General features: G+C 40.7%; 1 protein-coding gene and 1 long non-coding RNA gene across 12 annotated transcripts in view; one reads left to right on the forward strand and one right to left on the reverse strand.

The window, feature by feature from the left end:
• The window catches only part of LOC131831943 (uncharacterized), a 30,206-nt gene extending 29,164 nt beyond the window's left edge, over positions 1–1,042 (reverse strand). Inside the window, exon 1 of the long non-coding RNA XR_009353872.1 lies at positions 891–1,042. This is a non-coding gene — a long non-coding RNA (uncharacterized LOC131831943). The remainder of the gene's footprint in view (positions 1–890) is intronic.
• A 418-nt stretch (positions 1,043–1,460) lies between these two features.
• Positions 1,461–15,156, forward strand: part of RAPGEF2 (Rap guanine nucleotide exchange factor 2) — a 234,978-nt gene continuing 221,282 nt past the window's right edge. For 7 of the 11 annotated variants that reach the window (XM_059174188.1, XM_059174231.1, XM_059174234.1 and 4 more), the window contains exon 1: positions 1,627–2,330. In XM_059174188.1, the coding sequence (XP_059030171.1) occupies positions 2,262–2,330 (69 nt within the window). In that variant the 5' untranslated portion in view covers positions 1,627–2,261. Of the gene's footprint in view, positions 2,331–15,156 lie in introns of all 11 variants that reach the window. The other 4 variants (XM_059174240.1, XM_059174248.1, XM_059174198.1 and 1 more) reach the window with 3 other exon arrangements.

Below are 15,156 nucleotides of genomic sequence, written 5' to 3' on the forward strand. Positions count from 1 at the left end.
GAACTTATGGGGAGGGAGAGAGGGAGGGGGGAGGAGGGAAAGGAGGCTGATAAAAATAAAACCCTAGGACCAGAACAGCAGAACTGTCCCCTGTGCTTGGCTGACCTTACACACCTTGACCTGGCTCCGAGAGGGAGAGGGAGGGGGAAATGAAGCAGGAGGAGAGGTAACGTCTTAAAGGGCTATGTTACCGTGTTCTTTGCACCAAGTGAGTCTGGCTTGGAAATCTGGGGTCTGGAGAAGGAGGTTTGCTCTGCCTTGATGCAGAGCCAGATCTGCCAATGTTTCTGATTATGTCACAGACCTTGCTGTCCGGGTCTCTCGCTAATGACTGATCACCTTTAAATCTGGCCTGTCTGCCTGTCTGAGGGTGGTATTGGATCTAGTGTTGAAACTGGCACTTTTCCATGTCCTTAATCTCGTGGTCATTAAAGTGTCTGAAGGTGGCAGTAAGCACGGAAGGCAGGAGAGGAAAGCTTTCCCTGCAGCAAGTTACAAATAAGCAAAATAAAATCTTAGAGGATTTATCGCCTCTGAAGCAACTCGGAGCCAACCCTCGGGTTCAAAATGAATGCCCACTACAGCCCAAGCTTGCGGGCTGGACTTCTGCTCGGGGTCAACTTTCAGCCCCCTTGGCCTCGGCGTGGCGCCAGGAGGAGTCTGAGAGAGGCGATGGGACTCTGCAGGGTCTCCCAGGAACCGAGTGGGGTGTGGGGACGCCGCACGGCGCGAGACAGGGAAGGGGTGGGGAGGGTAGGAAGAGGAGAGCCCTGCGCTTCGCACCCGGGCACCGGGACTCGCGTCGCTTCCTCGGAACCAGGCGCTGCGGGGCTCTAGCCCGCTCAGCCCAGCGCGGGGAGACCCTCTCGCGGCCCCGAGCGCCGGCTCACCTGGTTGCGTAGGAAGGTGCAGCTCCGGAGGGAGGGCGCGGCCGGCGGGCGGGCGGCGCCAGGAGCGCGGGGAGGCGGGACGGAGCGCGACGGGGCCGCCCCGCCCCTCGATGATGCGGCGCCAGCCGACTCGTCTCCGCCCTGTCACTCACTCCTCACCATGGTTGCCGCACAAAGCAACAAGCCCGGGAGGCCGCTTCCTCCCTGAGGAGCGGCTCCGGCGGCCGGAGAAGGCGCAGGAGGAGGAAGAGGCGGAGGAAGCGGAGGGGGAGTCGCCGCTTCCCAAACACTCTCTCCGAGGGGGCTGTGCGCGGCTCTCGGCTCTTGGCCCTCGGCCCTCGGACGCCCGCCGCCGGGAGTCCAGACCCGGACAGCCCGTGGCCCCCTCTTTCCCCTCCCCCGCCCCGCGCAGACCAGGAACAAAGTTGCCGAGAGCGATTGGGCCGGAGGGCTGCAGCCCCGGCTGGGTGCTCTGGCCGCAGCGGCGCCGGCGCCGGGGCAGCTCCGCTCCGGGCGCGCTGATGGGGGGAGGCGGCGGCGGTGGAGCCCACGGCGGCGGCCAGAGCAGCAGAGGCGGCGGCGGCGGCGGCGGGGCGGCCCGGGGGGATGCAGCAGCAGTCGGGAGGGACGGCCGAGCCCAATAGACGGAGACTAAGAGCGGCAGGGACGGCGGCGGAGGCGATCGGGCTTCGCTGCGCCCGGACCTGAGCCAGTCGTCCCGACGGCGGCTGCGGCGCCCAAGTGCCCCGAGGACTAGGGACGCGGGAGAGCCGAGTGCTTCGCGGAGACTCCCGGGCGGCGGCGCGAGCCCCTGAGAGGAGGGGGCGACCCTCCGCGCGAGAGGAGAGGGGAGGCCCCGTCTGCCTGCAAGCCTTTCCCTTCCTTACTGCCGCTCGTACCTCCCTAAAAATAACTCAGGCCCGCCGGGGCCAGGAGGAGACGCCACTGTCCCCCGAGTGGAGTCGGGGGAGGCGTGTCGAGCCAGGCCCGGAGGGAGCCGGGCGCGCCAGGAAGCCTCTCCCGGCCGAGCGGCGAGGAAGAAGAGGAGGAAGGGGAGTTCCCGGCCGCCGAGCGCCCGCAAGGACCCTCCGGACCGCGGGTCTCCGGAGCCGCGCGCCGCCAGCCCCCTTCCCGCGGCCTCGCTCTCCTGCCGGGTCTCCTGCGCGCCTGTCCCGCGCTCCGGGCCGCGGGGCCCAGCAAAGCCGCCCCCCCCCCCCCACCCCCGTAGGCCCTACCGCCGCTGCCGCCGCGGCGGTTTGGCTTATTAGCCTCAGGCGGGCGGAGCGCGCAGGGCGGAGGCAGCGGCTGCGCTGGGCCGGGAGGAGGCCGACGAGGGTGCGGAGCAGCCCCGGCCGAGCCCACGGGGGGGAGATGGCGTCCTACGTGGATAACAGCTTCCGCCAAGCGGTTATGAAGAACCCCGCCGAGAGGACCCCCCAGGTGAGACCCGCCGGGACTTAGCTGGATTTGTGCCTCACCGGCTGCGCCCTTTCCTGTCCCTGTCTCCTCTTCTGACATAGTTGGCTCCGCGCACCCCACTGTTCCCGTCAGGACCCCCAACTTTCAGAGGCATCCATCTCCGAATCTTTTCCCCTGGTCGTCCTGGGTTTATTTCCCCCTCTCCTTGATACTCTTTTTGCTGCCCACCCCATTACTGACCTTATCCCTTCGTTTGCCCTGCAGAGGAGGGAATTCTCTAATTAGCATCCCCTCTTCCCAGTCGTACCCTGGAGCTTCTAGACTCTCTGGGGAGAAGGGGGACTCACCTCGCCTTGACCAGCTCCTCCTTCCATCTTGGCTGCACGGAAAGGTCCTTCTAGTGTGTGGCCCCTTCTACCTTAAGAGTTCTGTGGTGTTTGAAAAGGTATGGGAAGGAAACTTATATGGCTCTGCGAAAGACAAATCTGTGTTGACCTTCTAAAACAAAACATTGAGATGTTTTTATAGTTACCTATTTTGCTTCTTTGAAAAAGGGTTGCAGCTTTCCAGTGCTGGGGAAGAAAAGTTGATTAGTTAGGTTGGTGCTTTTGGTTTAAATTGCAGGCATAACTGCAGAGCAGGCATATTCAAATACAGCCCGGGAAAGGGCACCCTGCGGATTCTTTTGGTGTTGCACAACCTTGTCAAAATTAGATAAGTTTGTTAACCTTTATACATTCCTTTACCTTCAGGCTTATTTATCCTCTTACTTTAAGTGGACCAATTGCGGATGGTGTTGGATTTGCTCGTCTCAAGTTGGACCAGAGAGGGGGAAACTTTATAAAAATGTGGTGGTTGATTTTTTTTTTCTCTTAGTTGCTGACTGGTTAATGACGCATATTCCTAAGTGTTGGGATAGTGACTACAGGGGATCCTGCTGCCAACCCTCTTAAGACAAATAAGCCCTCCTGATCCATGGGACCATGAGACATTTAGGATCTAGTGCTTGAAAGAGTTGCTTTACTTGTTAGGTATTGGATGCCATCTGTTCAGACCCAAGTGCTCTCCTTCTCTGATGTTGATTATTATTATTTAATGTGGGGAGAACAGAATAAAATAGAATCTTTCGCTGGCTGCCTTTTGGACAAGGCCCAAGAATGGCACCTGGTACCGTTTCTGATTTTTCATTTTTCCTGATGGAGCCATCGCATCTGGGGGATCATAGGTTGCACATATTTACCAAAAGAATGGAAGATGTGTGATAATTTTACAAGAATATTCATTTCACTATATTTCCAGAAAGTTCCAATTCTAAAGGATTCTTTTATCAAAACCAAGCAGTATCCTGCTTTGATCTTGTCCCTGGGCTTTGCACTGCCTCCTGTGTGCCTTCCTTCTCTACTGTTTGTTTTAAAATTGACAATTCAGTCAGTCTTCGGCATCTGAAAATGCACTTTCTCAGTGGTAGTGTGATGGAAAAACAAATTTCAGTGAATTATTTCAGTTCCTTTCCGTGTGTGAAGTACCAAATAAATTCAAACAAGTTGAGAATATTAGGACCTAGCAAGGCAGGTCAGAAAATAATGTCATAGGCCTTTAGTAGAAATTAAAGGAGATGGGGCGAGGACCTGTGCCTTCCCTTGATTAATTAGAACAGCAATACTTGAGACCTACTATCAGTTGGGGGGTGGGGTGGGGTCACCAAACAAGACTGGAAAAGACAAAAACCTCCGCTGTGAAAGCGTGTGGATTGTGCCAAATAAATGGACTGTTAAACTTTCCTCTTCTCCTGCCAGTTGTGTAGAACAGAGTAAAAAATGACCTAGCACAGAACTTGGCCTGATTCAGAAGTGGGCCGGTTACTACTAACACCACAACATGAAAGCTTCATTGATAATCTGAAAGCAGCACATTTCCCCCCACCAAACTCACAGGCAAAATAAACAAAGAGAAAGTTACCAAACATTTTAAACCTTGTTAAGTGTCAACCCTATTAACTTTGATATTCATTTGTTTATTACTAATGCAAACCTCATGCTTGCTTATTGTTGTTGTCAAGAGAAAATAGCTTGAAATGTGAATGTTTTCCCAACCTTACCTGGCTGGTTAAAAGCAATCTTCTAAAAGTTTGAAATGTATTCAAAAATGTTTTGGTAGAAGATGCTTTTCATATTGAGTGCTTTGTAATGTAAGCACTCCCTATATTGAGTGCTGAAAGTTTTTCTGTACCATCTTTGCTCAGTGCTAGAGAGAATTTTGTAATATACGGAAAGCAAATGTATTAAACTTGATATCAAAAGGAGAAGGATATGAATTAGAAAAGTTTTGCTGTCATGCTTCCTTCTGTTTTTCAGGATAGACTTGATAAAGGAGTCCATATGATTCTCATTACAGGCAAAAGGAATGCTTTACAAGAATAGAGGAAATATATAATTATTTTTATTAAATTCAGTTTTTTTTTTTTTTTAATCCCCACCATTCCCAGTTTCTCAAACTTTGTGAAGACATAGTTTTGTATTTAGGTCAATCATTTGCCTAGAAGTTAATAATGATGTTGCTAGTGTAACCTAAGACATTAGCTAGAAGAGAATTGGAGGGTGGGGAGAGCCCTAGTGTAAACACAGAGACTGCAAATTAGGGGGCTTTCAAGCACACCTGGAAAATGGGAACCTCTTTTATTTAACCATGTCATTAGAGAGGCAGAATGGTAAGGAGAAATTAAAAAAAAAAGTCACCTGAATTTTTAGCCAAATCATGCATACCTAAATTTAAGAGGCTGTCACTCTTTTACCTGATATCCTGAAAAGATGAAAAAAAATCTTTTATCCAATGTGTGCCCTACATTATGTGTGTCTGGAACCCTGGCTAAATTTTAGTCAATGGGGCACTGTATTCTAAATAACAAACCCCTTGAAAATAATGAACACTAAATGTTCTATTGATATTTTTCTGTGTACCTATGTTGAAAAACAGGACTCTTAAGTAATTGCTTTATTAAACTATTTGGGTTTATGCTTTAATCATTTGAATGAGAAGCTTGGTCACCAAAGCAATTTAGTAAAGTAAAAGATGTAAATAAAATTGCAAACAGCTTTATCCCCCAAGGCTTTAAACAATAAAATGCTTTTTCTAAACCATTTTATTAACTTGTTGAATTCAGACCCTTTGTAGCTGCTTCTGTAGAGTGTTTAAATGCATGTTTTTAGTTTTTCAGGTGAAGCATCTATTGCTGAATTGTTTTCTTTCAAGATCTGATTTAATGTGTTTTTAGCTAGGAACAAGTTATTTTTAAAAATTGTATCTGTAACACAGCTTCATCTCATTTCCTCCTAGTTAATAATATTACTTTGTCCTTCACTATTAAAAATTTTTTTTGGTTCTTGAACCTTTCGATTTAGCTGTTAACTCACGAATTTGTTAGCTGAGGGCTCATAGCAGTGCAAGACTTTATTCTTTGCAAAGTTACCTAGTCATATTAATAGAGAGCTGAAAAAATACCTTTTGTCCAGAGAACTTTAAATTATGAGAATCTGCACAAAAGAGTATCTCTGGTAAATATTTAACTTTTAGATCTAGTGGAAGAATTGTTTATTACAGTTAGATTTTCCATTTGAATTTCTTTTTATCATTGTTTATAAACAGCTTCCTATTCTCATTTGATCACTTACACTTTGATTATATTTTAGCAAATTTTGGGGCTCTAGTAATAAATATTTGGTTCTGAAGTAGTTTTTGTTCAAAAAATAGAACTGAATGATTTTTGTGCCATTTAGAAAATCATGTTTTGGGGTACCTGGGTGGCTCAGTTGGTTAAGTGACTGCCTTTGGCTTGGGTTATGATCCCAGGACCCTTCGATGGAGCCTGCATCTCTCTCTTCCCCTGCTTCTCCCTGCTCAGCGGGGAGCCTGCTTTTCTCTCTTCCTCTGCTGCTCTGCCTGCTTGTGCGCGCTCGCTCTCTCTCTCTCTCTCTCTCTCTGTCAAATAAATAGGTAGAATGTTTCAAAAAAGTCATGTTTCACTAAGTAATTCCTATTTGTTCACAAGCATTTATTTACCTTTCATAACAATGGCATTTGAATTTATAGGTTAAAATATGTGCATATTTATAACTGAAATACTACAACTGTATTAGCACGTGACTTTGAAATTATAGTAAAAATTAACATTTTTGTGATATTGGTAGAAACTTAACATAACCTTGCCTTAACATAACCTTTGAAACATTTAGTAATTACCAGTTCCATAATTAGCTTTGCATGTATTGGCTGAGGTTCAGAATCTCTCCAACTGCAGTGTTGTATGTGAACTTGTTTAATGCGGTTATTCCCAGGCCCTGGCCTTTAATAGAACAGTTACAAAAGATAATAACAAAATAAAACTAAGAAAAGGAAGGGGGACTACTCGGTAGCCAACATGTTTTATTTTATTTTATTTTTTCCTTTCAAGAAAGGATGTAAAATAACAAAACAAACCTTCGCTCACTATCATTTTATTAATGGTCTTGCCCTTTAATAAGAAAGGGAGGATATACTATCATTTTAAAGCTTAGTTTTCGAGATCAAAGATCCCTTGAATCATAAGAAAACTCACTGTTTTTTGTTTTTTAATTTTACTGTGGGCCTGAAAACAACTTTATCTGAGTGGATTTTGGGGAGAATTAAATGATAAAAGTAGGTCTGCCTTTGCTGATATTTGAAATTCAAGTTATATAAAGTAACAGTGGGTTATACTTCAGATATAAATTAACTATCTGAGGTAAAGATAAAATAACCCATTAAAAACACATACTGCTGCTTCTTGACTCATTTGAAAACTTACTATTTAAAAAAATTTTTTTTAAAGTGAAGATTTGTAATTACCTGAAGTAACTTTGATCTAGGCTAAAGAGATAGGAGAATGTGGTGATAATTCTTTGATATCTAAATTTTATGGGCCATTCTCTCTCATCACTCCATTTTTGGCACCAGATAGTTTTCTTATCTGCAAAATGAGGATAATAACTTCCTGAGGTTGTTTTCGGATTAAGTGAAAGTAAGTACAGTTACTATTTAGTGCAGTATCTAATAGTAGTTTTTATTGTAGCACATTTTGATGAAATACTTTTTACTAGGCCTTGGGAATTCAAAGATGAAATGAAACATCTCTCCTTCAAGTAACTCACCACTGTATTGTATCCTTTAAGTAGGATGTGATTCATTAGTGCTATAGCAGCTGTCCAGGCTGTGGACTTCCCAGATGAGATGTCTTATGCCAGCACTTAGAGTATCATGTATTGAGTCTTAGGGGAGTAGGAAATTTACCCACCAGTGGAGGAGGGGACACACAGGATATTCCAGGAGTAGCACACATTGTTGTAAGAAAATAGGTGTAGACCTTCATTCTATGTGTTTGGTTGGAGTCAAGCGAGTGAGTAGGAGATGAGGAGTGATTCCACTAGAGTACAGAAGGTTGTGGTTTGAAGGAGAGTAAGAGGAGACCAAGAAATCTGTTAAAGACTGATGTCTGGTCTTCAGGTTTGATAGTTGGGAGCCCAAGTTACACAGTGGAGATAGACTGGAATTTTTATAGTAGTGGGATTTATTAGACAGGTTGGCCGAATGTATGCACATTTATATTAGCTACTCATTGTATCAAACTGTGCACGTTATGTCAGTTACAGTCTGATCATGGCAAGTGATTATGATGGACATTTCCTAGTTCATAGGAAAAACTCGAATAGCTTTTATTAATTTTTTTTAAATCTTACACTGTTTTTTCCTTAAGCTTTGGTATCTTTTATGGCTACATTTTGGAACCTAATATGAAATATCTGTCAAATATGTTATTATTTCTTAGTTTGTAATGTGATTTTTTTTAAAGTGGGCAGCAAAGCAAGTTTTATTGAGCGATGGCAAAGTGATAGTACAAAGCTCTTGAGGAGGAAGGGGGCCCGAGAGGATTGTCCTTTTTTAAAATTTAGATTTTATTTATTTATTTGTTAGAGAAATAGAGAGCGCACACTAGCCAGAGAAGTGGCAGGCAGAGGGAGAGGGAGAAGTAGGCTCCCTGTTGAGCAAGGAGCCTGATGCAGGGCTCAATCCCCAGACCTTGGGATCATGACCTGATGCTTACCAACTGAGCCACCTGGGCATCCTGTAATGTGATTTTTAAGCATTCTGTCCTTTGGAAGAGTTGAGGAGTATCTGAATTTAAGCAGGAAAAATGAATTTATATATACAAAAACTCACAGGTGACTTAGGATAGCACAGTGTAATGAGTATAGTGAGTGTTTGAGAACACTTGGGATGGTATATTCCCCATACCATTTTTGTTTAGCTAGATTAGTTAATGTTGGTAAGTTAGGAAGGAGAAGCAAATTGTAGTACCTATTACTGTTGATCTTTTGTAGCTTTGTCAGAGATTGAACATGTATAGTTAGTCAAAATATGTTCAGTAGTTACAATATCAGCCTTTGTGGGGAGAAAAACAAGCTGATGACTACTTTATTTATGTTAGGATTTTTATCTTTTCAGGAAAAAAAAAAACACCTCTGCTTTCATGTACTAATTAGCTGCTACTTACTGAACTATTTACCCTAGGTGTTTCTTGCTGTACTCAGGTGTTTCCTTTTCTTCTTCAGTCTGTGAAAGGGTTTACCTTTAGTGTGGTTGTGATGGGATTTTTATGGAATGGAAAGTTTAGTCCTTGAATTTTAAATTCTCTTGGGTCCACCATTTCTGTGCTTTCATATCCTTATGCATAAAAAGTGTTTTAGAGGAGTTGGTGTTAGTGACTTGAAGGGGAGCTTTGTTTTGTCATTGGAACTAAACCCTCTTTGTTCTTGCTGTAGTTTTGAACTCTTAAAAGTTGAAAATCATAAATTGTGGATGTTTTGGATTTTTCAAATATTTAATATGAGCTAAATGAATTGAAATAAAAGTGTGTATTTTGATCCTATTAACTGTGGTAGTTTAAGTTGACAGATCAACACTCACCATAATAATAATTGACCCTTAGCATCTTCCTGTTCTTCTCTAAGCTCTTAGTGTTTGTTCCTACCCAACAGAAAAGCTACTCAGAAGAGACCCTAAAGAATTAGCCATCAGCTGGTTATTCTGAAGAGGCCTGATAGTAACTTTCTGAGAAGCTGCCTAGCAATCCGTAGATCTTCTAAAGGGGTGAGGCACGGTGATGATAATATGATTTCTCCTGAGTAGTCATTCTTTTCAAAACTTTTTTTCTTGTTATTTCAATAAACCTTTTAGTTTGAGCTAATTGTAGATTCACATGTAGTTGTGAGAATTAATGCAGAGGTCCTGTGGTACCTTTACCCAGTTTTCCCCATTTAATAACATTTTGAGAAACTAGAATATTGCAGTAAGGACACGGGCATTCATACAGTCAAGATGCAGAATAATCCCATCACCATAAGAATTCCTCTTTGTTGCTCTTTTGTGGACACAGACATTCCCTGACCCTACCTCTGGCGTGGACTAGTCTGTTCTCCATTGGTACAATTTTGTTATTTCAAAAATGTTATATAGGTGGAATCATACAATATTTGACCTTTGCGATTGACTTTTTTTCCCCCCACTTAGCATAATTAATATGGATAAAATGAACTACTATTGTCACTGAGTGGTTTGGGCTGTGTTCTTGAAATACCAGTAATATCTGAGGATTGGGAAGTGCAAGATAAAGTGGATTTAAATAGTGACAGTGGTGAGAAAATTTTGTGATGATATGTAAAAAATAATGACCAAAGAATAAGGTCTTGGATGAGCAAGAGTTACGATAGTACAACACATTTAGGATATTTCTATATATATAGTTTCTTCCATTAAAAAATGTTTTTTGGTAATAATGGAAGTGGTAAAGCTAGCCTTAGCCATCAATGATCCCTCATTTTAAAAAATAATTTGATCTTCCCTAACTAAAGTGACATGTTTTTCAGTTCAGAAGAAAGTCTAATGAGTATCTTTATAAAGGAGTCCCAATGGTCAAATCAGGAACCACTTGAACAAAATAAATAATTGAATACATAGATATATGAGGGAGAAGAGGCAGCTCTTTTTTATTGTAGAATTCCAATTTAAAAAACAATGAGACGGGGGGGGGGGGCCTGCGTGGCTCAGTCAGTTAAACGTCTGCCTTCTGCATTCGGCTCAGGTCATGATCCCAGAGTCCTGGGATGGAGTCTACATCAGGCTCCCTGCTCAGTAGGGTGTCTCGTTCTCTCTCTCTCCCTCTCCCCCCATGCATGCACAAAAATAAATAAATTAAAACAAACTGATAAAAATATTTAGAAGGAATGATGGAAATAGAAAATCATCAGTAGGCAAACATTGCAGCAATAATTGTTGTAAGCATGAATACACAGTTGATGTCAAATTAGTGGGTGAAAATATGAAAAATATATATCAGAGGGGCACCTGGGTCTGTGGATTGGGCTTCACACTCAGAGGGGAGTGTGCATGAGGTTCTTTCCCTTTGCCCCTCTTAGCGCTCATGTGTGTGCATATGCAGTCTCTCAAATAAATCTTTAAAAAAAGCATATATGTATATATCAGATATCATCAGAGTATTTGCATAGTCTCAAAGTCTCTCCCTGAGATTGATTAAGTATAAAGGAGAAATCAATGCCTTTATAGTGAGAAAGACTACTAGACACCAAATGAACCAGGTGAATCAAAGTTCTATCACCACTGTCAAAAAACAAAGTTCAGCTGAGTAAATTTGAGGATATAATTGGCTTTATTGGGTGATTCATGAATTGGGTAGCATCCCGTCTAGCAAACAGGAAGGAGCTTGCAGAAGCTAGAAAATGTAAGGTTGAAGGGAGAAGGGTAAATGAAAGAACAGATTACTTCATCTTCGTTTTGGGGGATGGAAAGGGTCTGTGTGGCGAACTACCTCACCGGTGTTAACCAGTTACGACTAAATTCCTGGAGAAGGTTGAAGCTGCTGTTAGATAATTATGAAGCCTTGGTTTGCTTACATGGGTTTAGCACAAGTGACTCCACTTTGGGCCTGTTTCTTCTTCTTCTTCTTCTTCTTAAATTAACATATAATGAATTATTTGCCCCAGGAGTACAGGTCTATGAATCGTCAGGCTTACACACTTCTGTTGTTTCTTCTTCTTTTTTTTTTTTTTTTTTTTAATTTTTTTTTTTTTTAATTTTTTATTTTTTATAAACATATATTTTTTATAAACATATATTTTTATCCCCAGGTCTGTGAATCACCAGGTTTACACACTTCACAGCACTCACCAAATCACATACCCTCCCCAATGTCCATAATCCCACCCCCTTCTCCCCAACCCCCTCCCCCCGGCAACCCTCAGTTTGTTTTGTGAGATTAAGAGTCACTTATGGTTTGTCTCCCTCCCAATCCCATCTTGTTTCATTTATTCTTCTACCCACTTAAGCCTCCATGTTGCATCACCACTTCCTCATATCAGGAAGATCATATGATAGTTGTCTTTCTCTGCTTGTTTCTTCTTAACACCAATGATAAGACATAATCAACATCATGCTGTGTGGAGAAGGGCACATCTGTGGTAGTATTCTTACTAAAAATACTTTGACCTTAATGTCAGAAAATACTAGACAAACTCAAGTTTTAGGACATTCCACAAAATAACTGTACTCAAAAGTGTCCAGTTTGTGAAAGGATGACATGCTGAACAATTGTTATAGGTGGAGATTAAGGAAATGTGAGATGTGAGGTTCTGGATTAAGTCCTGGACCAGAAAAAACAAAAACAAAAAAACCCGAAACAAAACAAAATAATTTTAAGTCTGAAAGTATTTGCTATTTTCAATTAAAAAGACATAAACCATTATTTGTACTATTAAGAAACTGATCAATTTTTTATATTTTCAAACAACTAGAGATGAGTTTTAAAAGTTAAGAGTTTAAAATGATGAAATACAGTAGCATAAAATGCCAAGAATTGAGGTACAGAGAATTTGACTGCCTTTCAGTTTTGTTTCTAACCTTTGTTCATGTTTGATCCCCCTACTTTTGTCAAACTGGAAGAAATGGAGGAGCAGACTTTAGGGGGTAAATTTTATCTGCGTATCTGCTCCTACTCCTTTTATTTGGGAAATGACAAACTTCTTTTAGAGGCAGACAATATAGGAAGAGATCGAAAGGTTCTTCCCAGTATGAATCTCCAAACCTAATGATTAAGATGAGTGGGAATTCTTGTCTTGATTCCATTTTCTTTGGTATGGTTTAAATCTACATTATACAGAGAAAACTGGGAGGTAACATGATAAAGTCATTTCACTTTAGAAGTCCTTGTTCCTACTTTATATATTCTGGGCTATTTTCTTTCATACTTAAACATTTATATCTTTAATTGTGTTCACAGAATAGTTTTTTTGAGTTCATTTAGTGTATTTCCTTTATGTAACCTAGTCGTTATGTATGATCTTGGGCTTTGGTGTCAAACAACCTTCTTTTTGGTCTTGGGAGGTTATTTAACTTTAGTGGGTTTCAGGCCTTAAGGTTCCATGGACTATTAAAATTTCATAAAACACTGGGGCACTGACATTAATTTGTCACTCATTTTGCCAACTAAGTATGTTAAAATGAATATAAACTCATTCTCCACTATTCTCATTTCATAAAAGAAAGAACATTTTAATATCATAAAAATAGAAAACCTTAGAATAAGTAAATTTACCTTTGTTGTATTGTATTATTGTTTTTGTCAAGGATTGATGAAAATTTTACAAGGGCTGTGTATGGTAATATTACCTCACTGTGAAGATTAAATGTGTTCATGTGTATTAAAGTTCTGTAAGTCTTTGGCATAAATAATTTAATGAATAGTTAAGAATAATAGCTAATAGTTTAATATTTTCATGTTTATTATTATTTTTCAATAATTGGGAATTCATTTACTATCTGATCTTTTTCCCTTAATTTTTCATCATTACTATGCCTTATGGCTAATTCACAACGTGATTTATAACATGAGTCGATTTCATAGGCTTGATTCATATAGCATAAATTGTGTTAGGATTGCATTAGTCTACAGGTTACCAGAAACTATACATATAGGCTTAGCCATGGGCTTATTTTCCTCACACAAGAAGAAATCCAAGGGTAGGTAGTGTTAAGACTGGTGTAGATGCTCAAGGGTACTATTAAGGAAACTGGCTCAGTTTAGTTTTCGAAGTCCAAGATAACTGCTGCACCACCAACCAGAAGAGAAGAGAATGTTTTCTTGGTAAGAGTGCATCTTTTATTTTGTAGGAAAACCTTTACCAGGTGTTTATCCTGGCCAGAACTGTGTCATGTGACTCCTAGTGGCAAAGGAAGCTGGAAATTCGAGTATTACGCTTTCATTTTATTTTATTTTTTGGTTAAAAAACTTTTTTAATGTAATTTTTAAAAAATTTAAAAAATTTTTAATTAACATATAATGCATTATTTGCCCCAGGGGTACAGGTCGAGTATTATGCTTTTAAACCTCCGTATTTACAGAAAGGCAGGAAAGAGAGAGATTAAGATGAATGAGTGCTGTGAGTTGATAGCATTTGTCCAACTTACTTTGCATAGGAAACGGATTATTGTAGTAAGTTGATGCAGTGATTCTCAGGAGTCCTCTTTGAAAGTCTTACTGGCATATACAGCTACATTATTATAGCTACAATTATAGAATCATACAGATATATTTAATTTCATGGTTCACTTATTAGGTATATGGTTATTTTCTGAACTGCAAGCTCTTATCTGAAAATAGAGTTAAAAATACCAGTGGGTGAGCATTATATGTAAATATAAATATATAAAAATTTATTTATTGAATATTAATGTAATCTTTTAAATATAATTATTTTTAAGTGGTAACTGTTGATTTACATACTGATTTAAAGTTAAATGTAGGCTTATATTTTTAATTTGTCACTTTTCCTTCACATTTACTCTTTTTAAAATGTCAGAAATTTTATTTCATATTTTAAAGTGCTCCATTAATGTGTGTTCTTATATTACTATGTGTAGTAAATACTTTGTCATGTTTTTGTGACTTTAAGTTTGCAATTTTAATTCCTCCTAGAAGTTGAGTCATCACTTTATAAATACATATATGTTTGTATATAAAATATTTGTAAAAGATAGCTGTTTAAATACTTTTCTGTACTTTGTTGAATCCATACTTATATCATAAACTTATGTCTTTAAGAAAAATGGTTTGATAATGGATGTTATACAAAACTAGCTTCGATACTAAGACTTTAAGTATGCACTGTGTCCTGTCTTAGAGCAATTGTGGTGTTTAGTTATGGGCTTTTTATGGTAGCATTCAAGATTTATATAGATTCATGGTGCTTGTGTGTAGTGAGGTCAGTTAAACAATTTGCTATCAGAAGCTATTGGATAGAGATGTTATTGGAAAGAGTCTTGGCTTTTTGTCATTTAAAAATAGTCTATGTTTTCATAACTTACTTGTTTGGGTGAGATGAGTGTATAATAAAAGCCTGAAATTGGAGTCTGAGTTAGGATCCTGATTTCATTTAGTATGGATTAGCTTGCATGGTGTTTGTCAACGTCACTGGAGAGTTTGCTTGTTTGGGACTTAACTATCCATCATTAAAGCTCAGGACTTGGTGTACCCGTTGGTGCAGAGTTTGAGCTAATAAATGTTTAATGACTTGATCTTTCTTAAGAGTTTGAGATACAGGGGAAGAAGTAATTATATACCTCTATATTAATAGCAAGTTGAATGAAAAACTGAAAAGGAGTAGTAATTTTTGGTTCCGTTTCTGTAACACTGAAGTCCTCCTATTTTATAGAAACATGTACCTTTGTGGAATGAAGTTATTTTTATTGAGTGTCAGGCAGTTGCCCC

This window comes from Mustela lutreola, chromosome 1 (assembly GCF_030435805.1).
Source record: "Mustela lutreola isolate mMusLut2 chromosome 1, mMusLut2.pri, whole genome shotgun sequence".
Taxonomy (NCBI): Eukaryota; Metazoa; Chordata; class Mammalia; order Carnivora; family Mustelidae; genus Mustela; species Mustela lutreola.